The 25303-nt window shown below is 47.6% G+C and overlaps 1 protein-coding gene across 6 annotated transcripts in view; it reads right to left on the minus strand.

The window, feature by feature from the left end:
• Window positions 1-25303, minus strand: part of STARD9 (StAR related lipid transfer domain containing 9) — a 123731-nt gene that overhangs the window by 6597 nt on the left and 91831 nt on the right. For 4 of the 6 annotated variants that reach the window (XM_018054387.1, XM_018054386.1, XM_018054385.1 and 1 more), the window contains 4 exons: window positions 15698-24953; window positions 15360-15536; window positions 14764-14947; window positions 14277-14414 (listed from right to left, as the gene is read on the minus strand). In XM_018054387.1, coding sequence (XP_017909876.1) covers window positions 14277-14414; window positions 14764-14947; window positions 15360-15536; window positions 15698-24953 — 9755 coding nt within the window. Of the gene's footprint in view, window positions 1-14276; window positions 14415-14763; window positions 14948-15359; window positions 15537-15697; window positions 24954-25303 lie in introns of those variants that run through there. The other 2 variants (XM_018054388.1, XM_018054389.1) reach the window with 2 other exon arrangements.

Raw genomic sequence — 25303 nt, forward strand, 5'->3', positions numbered from 1 at the left:
AAAAATACCTAGAGACAAATGAAAAATGATCCAAAACCTTTGGGATGCAGAAAAAGCAGTTCTAAGAGGGAAGTTTATAGCAATAAAATCTCACCTTAGGAAATGAAAAATCTCAACAACCTTATCTTACACCTAAAGCGACTACAGAAAGAACAACAAACAAAACCTAAAGTTAGTAGAAAGGAAAGAAATCACAAAGATCAGAGCAGAAATAAATAAAACAATAGAAAAGATTAATGAAACTAAATGCTGGTTCTTTGAAAAAGAGAAACAAAAATGACAAACCTTTAGCCAAACAAGAAAAAAAATCAATAAAGTTAGAAATGAAAAAAGTTATAATTACAGAAATAGAAAGGATCATAAGAGACTACTACAAGTAACTATATGCCAATAATATGGACAATTCTTAGAATGGAACAATCTTCCGAGACTGAACTAGGAAGAAACAGAAAATATGAGCCAGACCAATCACAAGTACTGAAATTGAAACTGTGACTTAAAAACTCCCAACAAACAAGTCCAGGAGCAGATGGCTTCACAGGCAAACTCTATCAAACATCTAGATAAGACTTCACATCTATCATTCTGAAGCTATTTTTTCAGAGGAAGGAACACTCCCAACCTCATTCTATGAGGCCACCATCACCCTGATAAACAAAACCAAAGATATCACAAAAAGAGAAATTACAACCAGCCAGTAACACTGATAAACACAGATGCAAAAATCCTCAACAAATACTAGCAAAACTAATCTAACAATAGGATCATTAAAGGATCATATACCATAATCAAGTAGAATTTATCCAGGGATGCAAAGATTTTTCAATATCCAGAAACAATCAGTGTGATACACCACATTAATCAATTGAAGAATACAAACCATATGATCATCTCAACAGGTACAGAAAAAGCTTTTACAAAATTCAACACCCATTTGTGATTAAAAAAAAAAAAAAACCTCCCAGAAAGTGGGCATAGAGGGAACCTATCATAACATAATAAAGACCATACAGGATAAACCTACAGCTAAACATCATACTCAGTGATGAAAAGTTGAAAAGCATTTCCTCTAAGACCAGGAACAAGATAAGGATGTGCCCCTCTACCACTTTTATTTAACATAATTTTAGAAGCCCTAGCAATGGCAATCAGAGAAGGAAAAGAAATAAAAGAAGTTGGAAAATTGAAAAAAAGTAAAAGAAAAATTGGGAAAGAAGAAGTAAAACTGTCACGGAAAGAAGAAGTAAAACTGTCACTGTTTGAAGATGACATGATACTTACTATACATAGAAAATACTAAAAGTTGCTACTCTGATGCTGGGAAAGGTTGAAGGTGGGAGGAGAAGAGGACAACAGAGGATGAGATGGTTGGAGTGATATCACTGATTCAATGGACATGATGTTTGAGTAAGCCTCTGGGAGTTGTGATGGACAGGGAAGCCTGCGTGCTGCAGTCCATGGGGTCAGCCAGAAGATGTAAGACATGACTGAGCAATCTGAACTGACTGACTTTTACATAGCTATTACAAATGTGCACTGACCACATCTTGTATATCCATTTCTTCTCCACTGATGCATTCTCTCAGTTCAGTTCAGCGCACGACATGTCCGACTCTTTGCGACCTCATGAATCGCAGCACACCAGGCCTCCCTGTCATCACCAACTCCATCGGGTTCACTCAGACTCAGGCGTCCATCTGCTACTGGTTCCAACTCATTATCACTTCAAATAAGGCTTTAGAAAATAATTTCAAGACATTGTTCCTCTCATAATCTCTGCAAGCACTGCTGGGTCATAAGACTTTATAAGGTTCCTATGTCCCAAGACCTGCATCATATTTACTTTAAGCTGACAATTCATAGGGATTAAACATTTCCATTACCTTTGTAACTATTCCTAAACACTGAAAAAGAAAATTTCAACCTTTTTTTTTTTCTATGAAAAGTATAACATTGATACCAAAATCTGAAATATATTGTAAAAACAAAAACTACAGGAAAAAAATTCATAAATACTGACACAAAATCCTGAATACAGTATTAGCAAACAGACTCTGAATGTACATTAAAAGAAGATATCCCTAAGTATATAAAGTATTATAAGAATGTATGACTTAATTATTAGGCCCCCAGGTCAATTAAACACTCATCTCTAGAAGACTCTGAAAAAACCTTCTGGATAAAAATACTCTATAAAATAGTAATACATAAATGCCCCCTTAGTATTGCAAAATACATCTGTTTAGCTCAAATGTTAGCATTCCAGCTTAAATGAAGGAAATTGCTTGAAGCATTCCCACTGAAGCCTGAAATAAGACGATGAGGATGTTAACTGTCATCACTATTGGCTGTGACACCAGCTGCAGGAGGTGGATCACCTGGGCTAAGTAGATGACTCTGGTGATCTCCTTCCCTTCCACAGTGAGGGCTGCAGGATCCAGGCACTGGGCAGGATCTCCCCTCGGACCATCTCCCTGCTGGGTCTCGGCATGGATGCATCATACACAGACTGAGCTGCCATGACAGACAGTTGCCCCTGGAAACACAGCAGTGTGAGTTCAGCCTATGTAATGTGGCTCCACCAGGGACAGGCTCCAGTGCAGGCAGTACCGTGGAACGCAACCTTCAAGGGCTCCCCACACACACACCATGTCCAATTTGCCCTCCTCCCCCCCGCAGAGGACGGGATGCCCACAGAGATTGCTTTTCACAACACACCAGCCCAAGTTCCTCCCACATCTTTACCACCAGCAAGGCAGGCACCTCTCTGGCTTCCACGCAGACACAACAGAAATCCCGTGGCTGCTTCAGTGCACACACGGTGGTATTGCACACCAGATACACTGGAGGGGCAGGGATGCAGAAAGTTAGAAGGTGTCCTGTGACACCCCATCATTCTACAGCCTGACACCCCGCTAGACCAAGCCTGAGTACCCAGCCTCCCAAGAGAGCTGCCTCTGTTCCCTGGGCTCACCCAGGTTGATGCTGTTGGTCACCCGCTGGTGCAGCCTCGCTGTCTGGATGGGCTTATGGTACAGGGGCCCACAAGGTGGGGTCACTCACAGCTGCCCCACACATGAGACAGTGGCTGGGACACCACGCCAGCCCCCAGGGAAGCCATGCCGGGTTAGAAAGAGAACATCTTGTAGTACAGCTGCACCTCCTGCTCCTCGCCCTGATGGCTGGGGGGAAACACCAAGGGTGGGGGAAGAAGAGGATGGGGTAAAAAACTGGGCTCTAGGGTCACAAAAGAAGAGTTCAGGTGAGGGGCTCAAGGAAGCCAGGGTGGAGAAGGCAAAGGAGGAAGACAAGGGCCGGCAGGGCTGCAACAATAAGACACTGTGCAAAGCAACTTACTTCCAGCCGGCTGCTGCCCGGCCAGCTGAAGAGGTTGTTCAGGTTATCTGAGCAAGCAGCCATTACCTGGGGACACAGTGACCACACCCCAGATTAGTGGGCACAGTTGGTACAAAGCAGGCCCTTGGATGAGTCCCTCAAGCCAGTGTTTCCTGAATTGCCCCTTTTGTAAAGATAGAGAGCTGCCTAAAGAAGCCCTCGTCTGCCCTGTTCCTCCCCTTCTCCCTCCTCCCCTCCCCACCGAGGCAGAGTCTGCTGCCGGAAACCTCACATCAGCCATAGAGAGGTCCACGATGTGCTTGGCCAAATCCTTGTATGAGGAGGAGAAGGAGGTCCTAAGCTGGACAGGCTGGACGGGGAACAGCAGCAACTGCCCAAGGCGGCTCTGCGGCCTACAATGAATAGGTGGAGGCTCCTGAGCATCAGGGCCTTGGGGCAACACCGGCATCCTGAGGGACAACGAGCCCCCAGGATCTAGCAGACCTCAGCCCTGAAGTCCCCCCACAAGGCAGGTACCTGCCCCACTACTCACTGTAGGCTAAGCATTTCCAGGCAAGAGCTGGCCAGATTCAGCTGATTGTTCCTCACTGAAGAGCGGCCCCCGCACTTCCCCTATCCAGGAGTCTCTGGAATCAGGCAAGTTTGTGTCACCCCCTGCAGAAGAGAAGATGCTCAGGACCAGAGCCAAGGGAGAGAGAGAGCAGAGCACCAGAAAGCCAGTGCAGAATCATCTCTGCCTCTGAACTGCACAGTCTTCAACATAAAGGCTCCAGTGAAAAGGTCATCCCCACTGGGATTACAGGAAGCTGGATGCCCCCAAGAAGGCAAGAGCAATAGAAAACCAGTCCCTGGAGGGTTTCCTTGCCCTTCAAGTCACAAGTTCAAGGTTTCTTGTAAAAGAGTTCCAACAGGGATCAGTTATAAACTGGGGCCTGAGAGGTACCAGGGGTCATTGGGTGGGGGGACCCTCTGCCCACTGAAGGAACTGGAATGAGGCCATGGCTGGAGCTGTGTTTAGTGTGAGCAGCAAACAAAGCCCAACTGGGAGGTGGGATGGGGAGGGAAAGTGATGGGCTGTGAAAATCTTGACTTTTAGCCCCAGCCCCACGCCCAATGGCTAAGCCCAAGGTTGTAATGTGGAACCATTTCCAGTCCAGTCACTAAATTGTGTCTTACTCTTTGGCAGCCCCATGGACTGCAGCACATCTTGCTTCCCTGTCCTTCACCATCTCCCAGAGTTTGTTCAAACTCATGTCCATTGAGTCGGTGATGCCATCCAACCATCTCATCCTCTGTCTTTCTCCTCCTGCCTTCAATCTTTACCATCATCAGAAAATTTGGAGCCAGACCCCACCTTTACTGCAAGCAGCTCCTCAATGACACGACCCTCGACTTCTGCTGGATCTAACAGGCACTTTACCATCCTACCTCTATCATCAGTTCTAACTTTGTGCTGCTTTAAACACAAGAAGACGTAAACAGAGGTACTCTCTCCATCTTCACCCTGATGCTGGGAAAGGTTGAAGGTGGGAGGAGAAGAGGACAACAGAGGATGAGATGGTTGGATGATATCACTGATTCAAATGGACATGAGTTTGAGTAAGCTCTGGGAGTTGGTGATGGACAGGGAAGCCTGGCGTGCTGCAGTCCATGGGGTCAGCCAAGAGTTAAGACATGACTGAGCAACTGAACTGACTGACTTTTACATAGTATTACAAATGTGCACTGACCACATCTTGTATATCCATTCTCTCACTGATGCATTCTCTCAGTTCAGTTCAGTCGCTCAGACATGTCCGACTCTTTGCGACCCCATGAATCGCAGCACACCAGGCCTCCCTGTCCATCACCAACTCCTGGGGTTCACTCAGACTCACGTCCATCGCTACTGGGTTCCAACTCATTATCACTTCAAATAAGGCTTTAGGAAATAATTTCAGACATGTTCCCTCATAATCTCTGCAAGCACTGCTGGGTCATAAGACTTTATAAGGTTCCTATGTCCCCAAGACCTGGCATCATATTACTTTAAGCTGACAATTCAATAGGATTAAACATTTCCATTACCTTTGTAACTATTCCTAAACACTGAAAAAGAAAATTTCAACCTTTTTTTTTTTCTATGAAAAGTATAACATTGATACCAAAATCTGAAATATATTGTAAAAACAAAAACTACAGGAAAAAAATTCATAAATACTGACACAAAATCCTGAATACAATATTAGCAAACAGACTCTGAATGTACATTAAAAGAAGATATCCTAAGTATATAAAGTATTATAAGAATGTATGAATTAATTATTAGCCCCCAGGTCAATTAAACACTCATCTCTAGAGACTCTGAAATAACCTTCTGGATAAAAATACTCTATAAAATAGTAATACATAAATGCCCCCTTAGTATTGCAAAATACATCTGTTTCAGCTCAAATGTTAGCATTCAGCTTAAATGAAGGAAATTGCTGAAGCATTCCCACTGAAGCCTGAAATAAGAGATGAGGATGTTTACTGTCATCACTATTATTTTATTTATGCTGGGACATTAGGTTCATTCAATTAGGAAAGAAGAAAATAGTGGTTCAAAAATTAGAAAAAAAATGGACAAATGATCACTATTGGCAGAGGATGTGGCTGTATATCTTAAAGAAAAAATCAAGGGCACGGCTTCACAGTATGGTAAGCACTAACCACGTGTGTTTACTGACCATGTGAAATGTGGCTAGTGTGACTTAACTGAAATTTTAACATAATTAAATTAAGCTACCTGTGTTAGTGACTACTGTATAAATGTGGATCTAGAGAATCAGTCAAAAAACAGTATGGGCACAAAATTAATACACAGCATTCAACTTAACTTTCATAAACACAAGAAAACAACCAGACAGAAGACATACAGGAAGAGAAAACCTATTTATAACAGAAATAAAAAAGATAAAGCAAGAAGAAATCTGATATGTAATTTTAGAGACACATGAAGGGAAAGTTTTAAATCATACAAAGGACTGAACCTTCTATATTCTTGTTAGGAAATTACACAGGATAAGATGTGATTTCTCTGTAAGTTGATTTATAAATCTAATATGGTCCCATTTAAAATACTAAGAAGTTTTTATAATTGAGCTAAACAAGCTAATCCTAACTTTCATGTAAAAAACAAACAAGAAGGAATATACTACAGAGCTTCAGAGTTGGTGAACATGTGATTTGGGGAGGGTGGTGTTTGTGATTTGAAATTACATAATAGAGCAGCACAGGAATACGCTTGTGGTAGGAGGGAGAATTTAAATTTTACTCTATTCAACAATCATTATGGGGGGAAGACAAAATGGTGGAGCAGAAGGACTTAACCTTACCTCCTCTCTGAAAACACCAGAATCACAACTGCTGAATAATCATCAATAAAAGACTGACATATAAGACCAGATGAACTTAATTTATAGACCATTTCATCCAAAAGCAGCAGAATACACATTCTTCTCAAATGTACACAGAACCTGCTCCAGGGCCACAAAGCAAACCTTTGCAAGTTTAAGAAAACTGAAATCATATCAAGCACCTTTTTTGACCATAATACTGAGATTAGAAATCAACTACAAGAAAAAAAAAAAACTATAAAAAACACAAACACATGGGGGCTAAACAATGTTATTCAGTGACCAATGGATTCCTGATGAAATTAAAGAGGAAATAAAAAAATACCTAGAGACAAATGAAAATGATCCAAAACCTTTGGGATGCAGAAAAAGCAGTTCTAAGAGGGAAGTTTATAGCAATAAAATCTCACCTTAGGAAATGAAAAATCTCAACAACCTTATCTTACACCTAAAGCGACTACAGAAAGAACAACAAACAAAACCTAAAGTTAGTAGAAGGAAAGAAATCACAAAGATCAGAGCAGAAATAAATAAAACAATAGAAAAGATTAATGAAACTAAATGCTGGTTCTTTGAAAAAGAGAAACAAAAATGACAAACCTTTAGCCAAACAAGAAAAAAAATCAATAAAGTTAGAAATGAAAAAAGTTATAATTACAGAAATAGAAAGGATCATAAGAGACTACTACAAGTAACTATATGCCAATAATATGGACAAATTCTTAGAATGGAACAATCTTCCGAGACTGAACTAGGAAGAAACAGAAAATATGAGCCAGACCAATCACAAGTACTGAAATTGAAACTGTGACTTAAAAACTCCCAACAAACAAAAGTCCAGGAGCAGATGGCTTCACAGGCAAACTCTATCAAACATCTAGATAAGACTTCACATCTATCATTCTGAAGCTATTTTTTCAGAGGAAGGAACACTCCCAACCTCATTCTATGAGGCCACCATCACCCTGATAAACAAAACCAAAGATATCACAAAAAGAGAAAATTACAAGCCAGTAACACTGATAAACACAGATGCAAAAATCCTCAACAAATACTAGCAAAACTAATCTAACAATAGGATCATTAAAGGATCATATACCATAATCAAGTAGAATTTATCCCAGGGATGCAAAGATTTTTCAATATCCAGAAACAATCAGTGTGATACACCACATTAATCAATTGAAGAATACAAACCATATGATCATCTCAACAGGTACAGAAAAAGCTTTTGACAAAATTCAACACCCATTTGTGATTAAAAAAAAAAAAAACCTCTCCAGAAAGTGGGCATAGAGGGAACCTATCATAACATAATAAAGACCATACAGGATAAACCTACAGCTAACATCATACTCAGTGATGAAAAGTTGAAAGCATTTCCTCTAAGACCAGGAACAAGATAAGGATGTGCCCTCTTACCACTTTTATTTAACATAATTTTAGAAGCCCTAGCAATGGCAATCAGAGAAGGAAAAGAAATAAAAGAAGTTGGAAAAATTGAAAAAGAAGTAAAAGAAAAATTGGGAAAGAAGAAGTAAAACTGTCACTGTTTGAAGATGACATGATACTTACTATACATAGAAAATACTAAAGTTGCTACCAGAAAGCCACTACAGCTAAATGAATTTGGTAAGGTTGCAGGATATAAAATTAAAATGCAGAAATCTCTTGCATTTCTACACACTAACAATGGAAAACAGAAACAAAAATTAAGGAAACAATTCCATTTACTATCACAGCAAAAAGAAAAAAAATAGCTAGGAATATACCTACTTAAGGAGGCAAAAGACCTATACTCTGAAAACTATAAGGTGCTGATGAAAGAAACTGAAGAAGATACAAACAGATGAAAAGATATACCATGTTATTCGATTGGAAGAATCAGTATTGTCAAAATGACCATACTAACTAAGGCAATCTACAGATTCAGTGCAATCCCTATCAAATTATCAATGGCATTTTTTACAGAACTAGAACAAGAAATCTTAAAATTTGTATGGAAACACAAAAGACCCTGAATAGCCAAAACAATCCTGAAAAGGAAAAATGGAGCAGGAGGAATCAGACTCCTGACTTCAAATTATACTAAAGCTACAGTAATCAAACTGTATGGTACTAGCACAAAGATTTATAGATCCATGGGACCAGATAGAAAGCCCACACACTTATGGTCAATGAATCTATGACAAAGGAGGCAAGAGTATAAACTAGAGAAAAAATAAACTCGTCAATAACTGGTGCTGGGAAAACTGGACAGCTACAGGTAAAAGAATGTAATTAGAACACTCTCTAACACCATACACAAAAATAAGTAAAAATGGATTAAAGACCTAAATTTAAGGCTAGATACTATAAAACTCTTAGAGGAAAACATAGGCAGAATACTCTGACATAAATGACAGCAATATCTTTTGGAATACACCTCCTAGAGTAATGAAAATAAAAATAAACAAGAACTAATTAAACTTAAAAATCTTTGGTACAGCAAAGGAAACCATAAACAAAATGTAAAGACAACCTACAGAATGGGAGAAAATATTTGTAAACAAAGTGACCTGGGATTAATCTCCAAAATATATAAACAGCCCATGCAGATCAATATTAAAAAAAAAAATCAAAAAATGGGCAGAAGACCTAAACAGACATTTCTCCAAAGAAGATAAACAGATGGTCAGAAACACATGGAAAGATGCTCAACATCACTAATTATTGAATCAACTCAAACTACAATGTGATATCACCTCACACCAATCAGAATGGCCATCATCAAAAAGGTTATAAACCACTAAATGCTGGAGAGAGTGTGAAGAAAAGGGAACCCTCTCTGTTGATGGGAATATAAATTGGTACAATCACTATGGAGAACAGTTGGAGATTCTTTAAAAAGCTAAACATAGAATTATCATATGATCTAGCAATTCTACTCCTGGGCATATATCTGGAGAAAATCATAATTCAAAAACATACACACACCCCAGTGTTCACTGCAGCACTGTTTACAATAACCAAGACATAGAAGCAACCTAAATGTCCAACAACTCATGAATGGACAAAGAAGATGTGGTTCATACATACAATGGAATATTCCTCAGCCATAAAAAAGAAGGAAATGGAGCCATTTGCAGCAACATGGATGGACCTAGAGATTACCATACTAAGTGAAGTAAGTCAGAGAAGAGACAAATATCGTTATGGTATCACTTATATGTGGAATCTAAAAAGATAGTACAAATGAACTTATTTACAAAACAGAAACAAAACAACATGCAATAAAAGAGAAAGGCACTATTCAGCTGTGCCTTTGACAAAATTCAACATCCATTTATGATAAAAACTCTCCAGAAAGCAGGAATAGAAGGAACATACCTCAACATAATAAAAGCTATATATGACAAACCCACAGCAAACATTATCCTCAATGGTGAAAAATTGAAAGCATTTCCCCTAAAGTCAGGAACAAGACAAGGGTGTCCACTTTCACCGCTACTATTCAACATAGTTCTGGAAGTTTTGGCCACAGCAATCAGAGCAGAAAAAGAAATAAAAGGAATCCAAATTGGAAAAGAAGAAGTAAAACTCTCACTGTTTGCAGATGACATGATCCTCTACATGGAAAACCCTAAAGACTCCACCAGAAAATTACTAGAGCTAATCAATGAATATAGTAAAGTTGCAGGATATAAAATCAACACACAGAAATCCCTTGCATTCCTATACACAAATAATGAGAAAGTAGAAAAAGAAATTAAGGAAACAATTCCATTCACCACTGCAACGAAAAGAATAAAATACTTAGGAATATATCTACCTAAAGAAACTAAAGACCTATATATAGAAAACTATAAAACACTGATGAAAGAAATCAAAGAGGACACTAATAGATGGAGAAATATACCATGTTCATGGATCGGAAGAATCAATATAGTGAAAATGAGTATACTACCCAAAGCAATTTACAAATTCAATGCAATCCCTATCAAGCTACCAGCCACATTTTTCACAGAACTAGAACAAATAATTTCAAGATTTGTATGGAAATACAAAAAACCTCGAATTGCCAAAGCAATCTTGAGAAAGAAGAATGGAACTGGAGGAATCAACTTGCCTGACTTCAGGCTCTACTACAAAGCCACAGTCATCAAGACAGTATGGTACTGGCACAAAGACAGACATATAGATCAATGGAACAAAATAGAAAGCCCAGAGATAAACCCACACACATATGGACACCTTATCTTTGACAAAGGAGGCAAGAATATACAATGGAGTAAAGACAATCTCTTTAACAAGTGGTGCTGGGAAAACTGGTCAACCACTTGTAAAAGAATGAAACTAGATCACTTTCTAACACCGCACACAAAAATAAACTCAAAATGGATTAAAGATCTAAATGTAAGATCAGAAACTATAAAACTCCTAGAGGAGAACATAGGCAAAACACTCTCCAACATAAATCACAGCAGGATCCTCTATGATCCACCTCCCAGAATTCTGGAAATAAAAGCAAAAATAAACAAATGGGATCTAATTAAAATTAAAAGCTTCTGCACAACAAAGGAAAATATAAGCAAGGTGAAAAGACAGCCTTCTGAATGGGAGAAAATAATAGCAAACGAAGCAACTGACAAACAACTAATCTCAAAAATATACAAGCAACTTATGCAGCTCAATTCCAGAAAAATAAACGGCCCAATCAAAAAATGGGCCAAAGAACTAAATAGACATTTCTCCAAAGAAGACATACGGATGGCTAACAAACACATGAAAAGATGCTCAACATCACTCATTATTAGAGAAATGCAAATCAAAACCACAATGAGGGACCACTTCACACCAGTCAGAATGGCTGCAATCCAAAACTCTGCAAGCAATAAATGCTGGAGAGGGTGTGGAGAAAAGGGAACCCTCCTACACTGTTGGTGGGAATGCAAACTAGTACAGCCACTATGGAGAACAGTGTGGAGATTCCTTAAAAAATTGCAAATAGAACTACCTTATGACCCAGCAATCCCACTGCTGGGCATACACACCAAGGAAACCAGAATTGAAAGAGACACATGTACCCCAATGTTCATCACAGCACTGTTTATAATAGCCAGGACATGGAAACAACCTAGATGTCCATCAGCAGATGAATGAATAAGAAAGCTGTGGTACATATACACGATGGAGTATTACTCAGCCGTTAAAAAGAATTCATTTGAATCAGTTCTGATGAGATGGATGAAACTGGAGCCAATTATACAGAGTGAAGTAAGCCAGAAAGAAAAACACCAATACAGTATACTAACACATATATATGGAATTTAGGAAGATGGCAATGACGACCCTGTATGCAAGACAGGAAAAAGGACACAGATGTGTATAACGGACTTTTGGACTCAGAGGGAGAGGGAGAGGGTGGGATGATTTGGGAGAATGGCATTCTAACATGTATACTATCATGTAAGAATTGAATCGCCAGTCTATGTCTGATGCAGGGTGCAGCATGCTTGGGGCTGGTGCATGGGGATGACCCAGAGAGATGTTGTGGGGAGGGAAGTGGGAGGGGGGTTCATGTTTGGGAACGCATGTAAGAATTAAAGATTTTAAAATTTAAAAAATTAAAAAAATAAATAAATAAAAATAAAAAAGCACCAGATTTACTGATATGAAAAAATATCTTAAAAATATTTTTAAGGAAAAAGTGCAGAGAAAATGGGTACAGTATGCTTCCATTCATGAACTTTACAAAAAGACATATTTTTTAAAGATATACATATCCTAACAGATGCACAGGATATCTCTGGAAATATACAGCAAACTGGGATGGATGAATGCTCCTCGGGAGGCAGAAAGGAGACTGAAAGATGCACTTGGCATTCTGCACCTTTGTTACTATTTGAGTACTTTTTTTTTTTTACTATGTGAAGTTTTGCCTATAAAAGGCATAAAAGTTTTGCTTTCAGATTTTATATCCCCAGCCAGATTTCACCTCTGAGCTCCAGATCGGGATCCCAGCTGCCTGATTTTCAACTACTCCCCTGCATTTCTCACAAGTACTTTCAACACAGTCAATACAAAACAAGATGGTGATCTTCCCCTCTAAACCTGTCCCTCCCAAGGCTCCTCGTCACTTGGACATCACGAGCCCTTTGAGCCCAAAGTGTGTGTGGTTCTGACTCCTCCCATTCCCTGGCTCCAACTTCCAATCCACCCTGGTGCCTGTGGATTCTCTAGTTAACATATGCACTTCGACTACTCCGCTTGGACAGTGCCCTGAACCAAGCAACTGTCATCTCTCAGCTTTGTCTATCACAGTCATGAGTGGGTCTACCAGGGCTCTTCTTGCCTCTTCTCTGGCACGTTTGTCATTCTCCCCACTAAAAAAATTCATCAGCAGCTTCGGGAAATAGCATAATCATATGGATTAGAAAGCAGCCAGAATTTTCAATAGAGTCTACATGACCTTGCCTTTTCTAGTCTTTTCTTGTGTGATTCTTCCATCTCACTCTTTACATTCCAGCCACACTAACCTTCTTGTCAATTCAGTTCAGTTCAGTCGCTCAGTCGTGTCTGACTCTTTGCAACCCCATGAATTGCAGCACGCCAGGCCTCCCTGTCCATCACCAACTCCCGGAGTTCACTCAGACTCGCGTCCATCGAGTCAGTGATGCCATCCAGCCATCTCATCCTGGGTCGTCCCCTTCTCCTCCTGCCCCCAATCTCTCCCAGCATCAAGTCTTTTCCAATGAGTCAACTCTTCGCATGAGGTGTCCAAAGCACTGGAGTTTCAGCTTTAGCATCATTCCTGCCAAAGAAATCCCAGGGCTGACCTCCTTCAGAATGGACTGGTTGGATCTCCTTGTAGTCCAAGGGACTCTCAAGAGTCTTCTCCAAAACCACAGTTCAAAAGCATCAATTCTTTGGTACTCAGCCTTCTTCACAGTCCAACTCTCACATCCATACACGACCATTGGAAAAACCATAGCCTTGACTAGATGGACCTTAGTCGGCAAAGTAATGTCTCTGCTTTTGAATATGCTATCTAGGTTGTAGTTCCCCATAAAATTCTTCCCTTAAAGACTCATTTGCTGAGTCTTCCATCTGGAAAGCTCATCTGCCCCCCAAGTATTCCAGACACCAACTTCTACTGAGTTAACTACCTCTCAGCTTTCCAGTCTCAGTTTAAACACAGTCTCTTCAGAGTATCTTTGCTGATCCTTCAGACTAAGTCAGGTTTCTGTTTCATACTGTCTTTGCACCCCTTCTTCATGGAACTTTCTACAACAATAATTAATCATAAAACAAGCTACTTCCCTCTAATAATCTGTTTAAGGACAAGAACAATTTTGCCCAGTGACTAAAATAGTGCCCACAAAATAAATACCTATTGAATAAATGAATGAATGAACAGGGAAGGGAGACAAAACCACAGGGAAGAACAAAGGCCATTGCTCATGAGGGTTCATGTCAGCAGCGAGCGGCCTCTAGGAGACAAAACTTCCTAAGTATCACCGGTCCTGGCCCCCGGTTCATGCCTCGCATTTGCCTGCTCACCACACTGTCTGGGGACTGAAGCTGGCTTGGCAAGGCTGGGCTGCTATTATAGCCAGAGGTGACACCAGATGAGAGGCTTCCGTCGGAGCTGGTGCACCGGGAGCCAGAGGTGGCCAAGGTGTGTAGTTTTTCCTCCTCCTGGGAAGGACAGGTCAGCGTCAGCCAGCTTCGGGTGCATCATTACCACACTCCCATCACCTCCCAGCGCCTCCTGCCTTAGCCTCACACCCTCACGCCGCCCCCGTCCCATTCCCAACTATATTCTCAAGCTGCCTCCTCCCAGACTCTCACCCGGGGACCAGAGCTGGTCTGATGAGGATGACACGTAAACAGAGCGAAGCAGCTCTGAACAGGCACCAGGACCCGACACCTTCCTCCAGAAGCTATGTTCCAAGACTCAGAGGCAGCATGGTGATGGCTGATCCAGTCTGAGGTCTGCCCCAGGCCCAAGCCCACCCAGAAATCAGAGGCTTGCCTCACTCCCTACCTGCAGCAGCTGGGAGATGATCTGCTGGCGAATTCTCAGCTTTTCCTGTTCAGTCCGCTCCCTCAGTTGGTCCCGGGCCCGGGCAATCTCCACTTTGGCCTCCTCACGGGCCCGCTGGTATTCTTGTAGCATCAGCTCTATGTCAGAGGGTGGGTGAGAAGACCTTGATGCTGACCCTGAGCTCCTGGGGAAAACCAGAGGGGTGGAGAGATGCCTTCTAACGTGGTCAGTGGGCGATGGCCCAGGCCCGCTCAACACCGCCTTCTTGAAAGACCCATCCTCTCTTTGCCCACAGGGTCTTCAAGCTTGGTTTTATAAACATCCTGAGGCTCAGGCCTGCAGCCTTACATAGCACATCATGGTCCCTCTAACCACTCCACCCCCTCCACAGCTCCCTCCCACCCTCTTTTTTCCTTTTGCCTCTCTCTCCACAGCTGCCTACCACTGTCCACAGGCACGTAGGACCCACTCCTGGTCACTCCTCGCATAGAAAGCTGTGGCCTCCGGTGTCCAGGACACTAGAGTCCAGGCCCCGCTCCCCACATGCTCTCGCCCCACACCGAGCAGGCTCCCCGCAGGGCAGTGGGTCCACCTACCGGGTGGTCTCCACAATGTCCTTCCTCAGCTGCTGCAGGTATTCTCGGCGCCGGCTGGGGAGGTCAAAGTCCCGGGCAAAGGTCAGTTGTTTCTTGGGGCTGAGGCTTCGTGACCGGCGGGAGTTCTGAAGTTCCTCAGACCGCTCCCTCTGGAGGGTCTCTGCTGGGTGTTTTGGCCTGAGACAGAACGTGACTGAGTCATTGACGCTGACCCTGAAGCCCCTTCTCCATCTTAAGATCTATCTCTGACCCCCAGAAAATCCCAGAGCTGAGCCAGGGAGAGGGGAACAGCCAGCTGTTAGCCTTCTCTGGCCTCCCACCCAGGACCCGGTCCTTACCGGGCGTATAGCTCCTCCTCCTCAGCAGCGAGCGCCTCCCCCGTGCCGCTCTGCAGCACCTGCAGCAGGGCGTCTGCCTCCCCGAAGCCATGGTGCAGTTTTGCTTCTGTGAGTTCTGTGCTGAGGGAGAGGTTCTGGGCCCCAACTTTCAGGGGGATCTGCTCCTTCTGGGGCCACTCAGGTGCCCGGCTCTGGTCCTCAGGGGCTTGTGGGAGCCTCTGGGACTGCTCTCCAGAGCTACAATCACATCTGGTCCCCAGGGAATCCATGGTACCTGGCCCTCCAGGAGAGTTATTCTGAGGCCCACACAAGTCACTAAATTTGTTATGCATGGGGATATCCCTCAGACCATGATGTTGGGGCTCAGGAGCCGTATGCATCTGGGAACCAGGGGGCAGCAGTCCCCCAGGCTGGCAGGCCACAGGCGGGCCCAAGATGCAACCCTGGAGCCCTGGGGTATCAGTCAACTCAGAGAAAGGGCAGGGGCTGTGGCGCTGGAGGCCCCCCCACGAAGAGGGAACGTCCAGAGCTGGCCGCAGCTCCACGGGAGATGCTGAGTGCTCACCCCTTTTCTCCGCCCTGCTCTGCCATCCACCTGGCCCCCTTCTGCTCAGTGGGCCACACTCTACTGAGGCCACGTCCTCAGGCAGAAAGCTGTCAGCCAGCCTCTGGCTCCTGTTACCCAGTGGAGGGGGCGACAGTCTGCTCTGCACCCCGGCGGTGGCCCTGGGCAGACACTGCTGCAGGGGCTGCTGCACAAAACAGACCTGGAGCTTTGTGCTCTGCTGTGGGCTGCCTTGGGAGCTCACCCCAAGGAAGGGCCTGCAGTCGCCCTCTTCTAAGGAACTTCTGCCTTCTCCACATGGAGCCCCTGCTCTCCGAGAGCCATCTGCCTCATCAGTGGTTTGAGAAGAATTACCCACTGGAGGCCGGGGGGCAGGAAGGGGAAGGCTTGGGCTGGACATGAGTTTCTGGCGGCTGTCAAGGGAAAGAGCTGAGGGAGATGAAAGAGACAAGGCGCTTAGGGGGATCCCTGACCCTGGGGTGCTGGCACTAAGTGTAAGGATCGGGGAGGAGGCCCTGTCCACCAGCAAGGTGCTGGCCGACCCCTGCTCCTTCTGCACCCTGAGTTCCCCAACAGACTCCGCAACCTGGGTGTAGGGCCCTGGGGAGGAAAATGCGCTGAGGCAGGGTCTGCCAACAGCCAGGCAGGTGGGTTCCTCTGGCTGGGAGCTGGGAGGCAGGAGGGCATCTGGAGAAGCCTGGGGGCTCAGAGAAGGCAGGTTCTGCTCAAAGGGGCCTTTCTGAAAGTTGAAGTGGAATGAGGGTACAGGGGCGCTCTGGGGCCTGCAAAGAGTGTCTTCCCCCTGAAGATCTAGGGGCCCTGCTGTTTTCCACACTGTCTCCTCTGCCTCTCTCTTCTGAAGTGTCCCAGGAACACGTCCCTTTCCTTGAGACATGCTAGCAAGATCTGAGCCCAGCCCTTCAAGGATCACATTGACCTTCTGAGGGTCGGCCTCTGGGGCCTGGAGGTGGAGAGGTGGTGAGGCCAGGTCAGTCTGGATGCCCTCATCCACAGTAGTCTGAGTAGAGCCGTCCATCATCTGGGTCTGGGGCACCTCATGAGGGGTGTCCCTCTTGGCATTCCACTCCTTTTCGGCCACACTTGGCTGGGAGAGACTCCCCAACAGCTCTGAGGTGCTGTGCAGGAGTTGTGAGAGGTGCAGAGACAGGTTGTGCATGCTGGCCCAGGAGGCCAGATCTGACTGGGCAGAGAAGTCAGAATAGCTCCAGTGGGACCCGCAGCCCAGGGTCTGTGTGCCTTGCTCCAAGGTGTCCATCCTGGACTGAGCTATGGGACCACCCACCTCGGGCGGATACAGCCGCATAATCTCATCCACTGGACCTGCAGCGCTGCCCTCAGCCCAAGGGGGCTCCCTCCTCAGAGAACCCACTTCACCAGGGGTGCCCCGGAACTGGGCTCTCTCATCAGGACCCTTCAAGGGGGCTGATTCTTCAGAGCTGATCAGGATGTCGGGGTTCCTCAGGGCAGGCAAGGAACCCAATACCTCCCAAGCCTCACGCAAACCTCGGGCATTTCCACCGCTGCTGCATTTGTTCAACAGGCTCTGGGCGCTGGCCAAAGTGCTGAGGTGGGAGCGGAACAAGGAGCTCTGGTCCTCTAGGCGGCTATCCATGCTGCTCTGGGCCACGTTTGGCGGTGCTGGGCCCTGCGATGTGGGGCGGCGGGAGACACTGACTGCACTGCCAAACACATGCTGCCTCCAGCCAGGGCGTGCAGGCCCCTTGGGATGCCAGGGAAGGAGGCAGGGGTTGACGTCACTGGGGCACAAGAGCAGGGCTCCTCCACCCACATCCGTGGAGTGCCGCTCCTCTGGCCTGGCTTGGCCACCCTGTCTCTCTGGCTTTCCTAACTGGGCCTGTTCTAGAGCACCAGATGGATGGACAGATGTGAGATTGGGGGTTGGCATTCTCAAGAAACCTGAAGTTGCTGAGTAAGGTGGGGGTGAGGGTGGCAGGGGCCTGAGATCAGCAGCAATACTGTCCAAGTCAGAGAAGGCTTCCTGATCACAGCCCTCAGCGTTCAGAGACGTTCTCACCACAGATTTTCCTGAGGAAGTGCCCCTGGGGTGTGAGGTCCACAATCGGTTGGGCTCTGCGATATCCTCCTCTGTTGGGGAAGGAGGCTCCACGCTCAGGTTCAGCTCCTGAAGAGACCGGGAAGAGCTAACCACAGAGAACTGTGGTCTGGAGTGTCTGCGACCAGAGAAGACTGCAATTATAGGACGTGAACCCCGGTGGTGTGGCGCCGGCTGCTCCCTGCCAGAAGGGGGCTGCCCAGGGCCCTGAGCTGCCGGCCAGTGTGCTCTGCGTTGGCCTAAGGAGACGGTGGCTGAGTCACCGAAGCTGGGCAAGATCGTCTTGGACACAGGGGACCTGGCCACCGTCCTGCCCTCTCTGTCTGGACCTCTAGTCTGACAGCTGTCCGAGCCACCTTCATCAGCATGTGGGGGACTCCTGACCCCCGCAGGGTCTTCACGGCCACCTGCAGCCTGGTCTCTCTGTTGCTCTTCCTCCTCCCATAGACCGTCAACCTGGGATCTGGAGATATACTTTAACTCTGTTATGAGTTTGGCTTGGGGATGCAAGCCACCATGATCCCTGGACCCTGGGGGAAGTTGCGGCTCTTCTGAAAGGCATCTGATGTCATTTCCCAAACATCCCTGTTGTAGTCCCTCCGGCAGCTCACTCTCAGCACACCATTCACTTAAATTCAGGGTGTGTGGTCCCTCTGCTGCTGCTGGCTTGGGTTGAGAGCCCTTCGCACCCTGGCCCCCCCCAGAGCTGTCCTGCACCCTCCCGGGTGTCTCAGAGCACTTGCCCTCGGGGAAAGGGATAGCCTCAAGCTCGGCTCGGACTTTCTTCTCGGCAGCCTTCTTCTCAGGATCCCCTACTGACCTGGAGCTCCCATCAGTGAGCGAGTGGCTGAGGGGGCTCGTCTTCATGTTGGGGCCAGCAGGGGAGCTGCAGCCCCCAGTCAGAGGCAGGACCGCAGTGGCAGAGGCCTCCGGGGTGCTGCTGTCTGCTGGCCCCAGCTCTACATTAATGCCTTTGGGCTCAAGGCCATGAGCCAACAGCACACCAGATTCCCCGCCACGGCCCTCTCTTCTCTCCATTCCCCAGGGCCTGGAGGGGACCCTGGAAGGGTGGTAAGGGTGTAGAGGGGCCGTGGAAGCCCCCCTGCCCAGGTCACCATCTCTGTAACATAGTGAGGTGGAAGGAGGGGAGGAATGGGCACCCCAAACAACAGGTTGAGGGCTGCACGGCTGCCAGCAAGGACCAGAGCTACTCTCTTCCTGGCCCCGGGATAGGCCAAGGGTCTTGCTGCCACCAGGGCTCCATGAGGAGACACCAAAACCCAAGTCTTCCCGTGGGCATCTGCTCAGGGCCTCCTCTCTGACTCCCCTGGGGCTCTGATCCGGCAACAGAGCTGGCCTGGGACTTTCCATGCTGGCCCTGCAGGCTTCCGCCGGCCCAGAGCCAACACTCCCTTCCTGCTTCACACGTGGCTGTGAGGGAGCTTCCGGTCCAAGCCCCCTCAGGGCTCCAGGCAGGAGAGTACCCCGTTTGGGGCTCGCTCTCCCTTCTTCTAAGCTGGTGGAAGCCTCGAGGCATTGGCCCTGGTCTTGGTTAGGCTCTGAGAGGCTGGCTGAGTTCTGAACAACAGAGATCACAAGGTGACTTTCAAAACAGGTTGTTCTTCCTCTCTGTGCAACGGCTTGGAAGTTATCTGAACCTCCTCCCCATGTGCAGTCCAGAGTCCCAGGTTCTTGGTGGGCTGGGCTGCTCTCCTGATGGCTGGGGAGCATGCCCTCGGCTGCAGCCAACACCTCTCTCCCCTGTGCGATCTGTCCAGAATCCTCAAAAGGGGCCTGAGAAAGTGAGGCAGCCACTACTTCACCTGTCATCACCCTCCTGTCCTCCTCCCTGGAGGCTGTTGAAGAAGGAAGACCATCTGAGCCCAGAGCATCAGCAGAGGGAGACACTCTGGTTGCTTCTTTGCTTTTCTCTGTGATTTCAGAAGAGCTTGTGGGACACACAGATTGCTCACCTGCTCCCAGGAAACGCCCCGGCTTTCCGGTGCAATGGCTCCCACCTGGAGCAGGGTCGGTGTGGGAGCGAGTCCGTGAGGGACACTGCGGCCCCATGTCAGTGTCAGTGCTGGGCAGAGAGTGGAACCTGTCTGCAGAGGGGGGTATGGCCTGAAGGACAGTTGTCCTCTTGTCAACTGATAGGTGTCCTGGTTCAACGGAGAGAGGTGCCATGTGATTCCGTGCTTCAGCCTCATTTGTGGTTCTGTTGGCCAGTGACTGGCCCATTTGAGGACACTGAAGCCTGCCGGGGGCCCTTGAAGAACATTCAGGCTCTAATAAAGTCTTGCTGGAAGGCAGGACTGTGGCCCCAGCCACCACGTCGTAAAGCTGCTTCCCCTGAGTCTTTGCCTGTCCTGTCTCCTCCAAAACAGCCAGGCTTGTGGGTGGCTGAGCAGAGGGCTCCGACTGAGGTACCACTGGTGGGGACACAGGCGCTGAGAAAGCCCCACCAGCAGGACTGAGGTCCTCGGCCTCCTGCCTTACCTCTCTGCCTTGGTTGTCTGCTTCTTCCAAGGGGCTGCCAACCCTCCTCTCAAGCAGGCTAAAGGCCCCATTCAGGGCACCGGCTCTGTCTGGTCCTCTTGGTTCAGCTGCCTTGGCTCTGGAAGGAGAACCTACCCTGCTACCCGGGCCCATCGAGCTGCTTCTAAGGTGCCCTCCCTGGTCTTGGGGACCAGTGCTTGCTGACCTCTTGCCCTCTGCACCCAGGGGAATGCTCCCTGGTGCACTGGATTGACCATGAGGTCCCATGGCCACGGACGGCACAGACCCAGGCCGGGCAGAGTGCGCCACAGAGGAGCACTGTCTGCCGCCTCCCTGCAGGCTATGGCGTCCAGACGCCCCACTCTGGTCCTGCTGCTCCACTCCAGCTGCCAAGGGACTGGTGGGCATTTCCAGCATGGTAGGAGCCAACACACAGTCAACAGAAGAAATGCCTAGAGTATTAGGTGCAGAGAGATCGCTTCTTGGCAGCCTTGTTGAATTTAAGGGCAAGGTATGACTCAGGTCTTGGCGAGGAGCCATACGGGAGTCCGGCTGGCTTGGTAACAGGCTGCTCTTGTGGCTGAATGATGTGTGCACACAATGGTGGCACAGGCCAGGGAGTCTCTGAGTAGCCGAGACTGTGCTTCTCTCCTCTAGGCTCCCTCTTTGAGCAGCCATTTCTTCCACTCTGCCTCGAACTGCGGGCTCCTCTTGCTTATGGATGCACTTGGCAGGATGGCTTTCTTGAACACCGTCCCCAGTCTCCAGCTCCTCCAGACTTCCCAAGCTGCGGGGCTGGCGTCTGAGGCACACTGCACTCGCCACCTTGCCCTCCTCAGAAGCCCCCTTGGGCCTGGGCTGCAATGGCAGAGCTCCGGCTGACGCTTTCATCCTCCGGTGAGCAGAGGCATTGGTGCATTCTCTGCAAACTGTGCATACCCCTAAATAACCACCAGAGTCCTTGGCAGGTGTGTCTAGAACAGCTAGGTAGGTGTGCCCTCTCACAAATCTGCTGCCAGGTCCCCGGGGATCAGCGCTACCATTCACCTCCACTTCCCCAGCTTCATCAGCCCTACAGATAACATTGTCTGTCCGTTTGGGAGAAGTCAGCTGATCCTTGAAGGGTGGGTGGTTTCCAAAGCTGCCTGTCCTCAGCACGCTGTCAGCCGTCTCCTGGTCCTGTTGGTACTGGAAGATGAATTCCTTGCTGACTCCTGGTGGGTGGGAAGCGTGCAGCTGCTTACCCTGTTTGGATTCAATTTCTGAGATGCCATTCTCCAGCTGCATCACACTCCTAATTAGCCTAGCCATCTCATCAGCATTATTAACTCTTTCACCCCATGTCTTTCCAGGTGGTTCTTTGGGATTTGCTTTAAGCACTTTTCCAGGGACTTTGCATTTGCTGAGGTTTCTTTCCTGACAGCATGTAACTGACTGGAATTGTTCATATGTGGACTCAGTCTGTGAAAGCTTAAACTCTTCTGAGCCGTCTCTGGAATGGGGTGCTTTTCCAAGAAGGCCAGTTTCGTTCCTCCGTTCCTCCTTATGGGCTGGACTCTCACCCAGGGCCAGGGTCTCTGGGCTGCTTACCTCACAACGCACTGATCTAGACTTTAAAGGAAGAGCGGCACCCTGTGGCTTGTCCTTGTCAGGGGCTAAATAGATGGTTTTACAGGTGAAATCAGACCTAACCCTGGAAGGAAAGTGTCCCTTTGCGTCAAAGGCCTGGGCCTGTGTGAGGACTGTGTTCTGCCCCTGCCCTTCTTCCTCACCCGTCTCAGATTCACTCACAAGCAGAGGCTTCCCCGACCCAGAACTGTTTGAGGAGACACTGTAGTGGGACTGTACAGGAGCCTTTGCTCCCTGCCCAAGCGTCGTAAGACTGTGTCTATTTAAAATTCCAACTTGATTTTCAAATTTACATACTTTTATGCTGGTAGATGGGAAAAAATGTCCATTCTGCGTGACAAAAAAATAAACCGAATTATGGCTTGTTTCTTTAACCTTTCCAAAGCATTTTCCTTTTTCTCTGCAAACTTCCTTGGTGTTCAAATCAACTGGCCTCTCGGCTGCGACCTGCTGAGGTGATACAATCTTGGAATTCTGGTTTTGTAATTGTACTGGCAACTTATTCTCCACATACACACTTTGGAGGACCTGGTGCTCATGTCCAAAGCCCCAGGCTTCCCTGAGGGGTGGGGAGGGCACCCTTGCTTCTCTGCAAGCTGGAATTTCCAAGGCAGTTTCTGTCAGGGCATCTCGGCTTTTGGTCACATAGAATGTTTCCAAGGGAGGTGGCTGCAGGGAAGATGGAAGTGGATTCCAGGGAGCAGAGTGAAGGTATAGCTCTGGACCAGACGGAAAGGGGCAGGAAGGCCTGCTGTGTCTTCCGCCCGCTTCCATGGAGCTCTCCTGGGAGTCTGTCTTCTCTTCCTGCGGGGGGCAGTGGCTGTTCTGACCTAATTGCCTCTCTGGGCCTGCTCTCTTCTTCCTCAAAGGAGCCCCGCCTCGGGGGCAATGGGGGTCTTTGGTGGCTATGGTGACAATATGGTGACAAGGTTTCTTCAGGATGAAACACTCATCAGAGGACGTCATGAGTCCAGGTTTCTTGCTGCTCTGAGAGGACTCCTCCAAGCTGCTCTTTTTGACTCCCTGCACTGCCGTCACGGGGTACGCCATCTTGTTTTCTGCTGCAGAGACCTGTGCATTTGTAGGTCCAGAAGTCAACGATTCTACATCTGCTGAGTAAGTTCCACTATGACTTGCCTCTTTCTCACTAGTTGTAAAGAAATCTGAAGTACCTTCTACCTTGACATTCAGACTGTCCTGTTCTTTCTCTGCTCTCAAACGCCTAATTTTGGACAGATGGGTTGGAACATTGTTGAAATCTGGGCTGCTAGATGCCCCAGGACCAACTGGCAATATAGTATCTCCTCCCCTGCCGGAAGCTTGAATGGGAAAATCAGAGTTTTCCTTAAGGGAGGGGGAAACTGGCCTGGGGGCTCCCGTGGCCTCCAAAACAGGATGAGACAGTTCAAGGAGGTACTTTTGCTGGAGGGCAGCCCAGTCTCTCTCACAGGCGCTGCCAACATAAGTAAATGAGCTGGCAGAGGCAGCCAACAAGCTGGACACACTAGAGTTGGATGCTTCAGAGACGCCTTGCTGGGCCGTGTCAGGGACCCCACTGGCTTGAAAGGTACCCTCAGCTCCTGGGTGAAGAAGGCTGCAAGGGTCGCAGAGGGACACAGACCCAGAAACAGGGTCTGTATACACACTTCTAATGCTGCAAGGCAGCTCAGTGCTGGCCGGAGGCAGTGTGGAGCTGAAAGGCAAGATGGTTTCTGTACCTGGTGACTTGAGTTCTTCTGTATTGAGCCAGTATCCAGGCCTTTCCCAACTGCAGCACTGAACCTCCTGGATGTCGGGACTTGGACATAAAGAATGTTGGGGGCTGCTGGGATTGATCTTGGAGTCACAGGAGAACCAGGAATCCATGGACACCAGAGGGCTCCCTCTGGAGGGCTGCACGTCTTGAAGCATGGTGGCCGGTTCTGTAGGGCTTCCCGCCACCGCCACCTCAGGCTGCTCACAGGGCTGCTGCGGCTGGGGTTCCAGGTAAAATGAACTGCTCGCTGGCAAGATGGCATCTAGCCTTGGGGCTCTTCTGTGACTGATGGAACCAAGCCTGCATACTGCCTCCTGGCCCCCTGCAGGCAGAATGGGGCTCTGCAGGCGCCAGAAAGTCTCCGCAGGCATCTCATCAGTTGAACCAAAGAAAGGCTTTCCTTGCCAATGGTCCCCCGGTTCTTCTTCAGCATCGATCAGGCTGTCTAGGGAAACACTCCTGTGAGCCAAGGTGAATGGTCGACTGCCTGAGGATGTGGTGAAGCCCCTCCCAGAGGCTCGTGCCCTGGCCTGGCTGTGGCCATAGCCGCTGGTGAGGTAACTGTGTCCTGGGCTGTCCCGTGGGTTTCTGGGCCCCTTCTCGGCCAGTGAGTCCTCAGATATTTGGCTGTCATCACTTTCAGAGTTGTCTGGCTCTGGGAGGTCCCGCTCCTTCCCCTGGGTCTCCTCCAGCTCCAGCGGCGCTGGCAGGGCTTTGGCACAGACACAGGAGAGAGAACCAACTGAGTAACCGCTATTTGTGTCAGATACATCACCTTTTTCTCTTGCAAGAGCCACTACGGGGCTGGAGTGTGTGAGGCCATGGTGTCTGGGTCCCCCACTCTGTGCTGCCTCTTCAAAAGGCTGCCATGAGACAAGCAAGAGGACTTTTCAACCCTAGCTGCCAGGACCCTCTGCTGTCTTTTTGATGCCTCGCTTGGAGACAGTGGTATGAATCCTGCCCAGAAAGTCTTGGCTGCCTTTCCATGCCCAAATGTCTATTTGGATCCATGAAGATGTGAGGAACTGCAACTGGCTCCCTCAACAACCTCGTGGGCCCAAG

This window comes from Capra hircus, chromosome 10 (assembly GCF_001704415.2).
Source record: "Capra hircus breed San Clemente chromosome 10, ASM170441v1, whole genome shotgun sequence".
NCBI lineage: Eukaryota > Metazoa > Chordata > Mammalia > Artiodactyla > Bovidae > Capra > Capra hircus.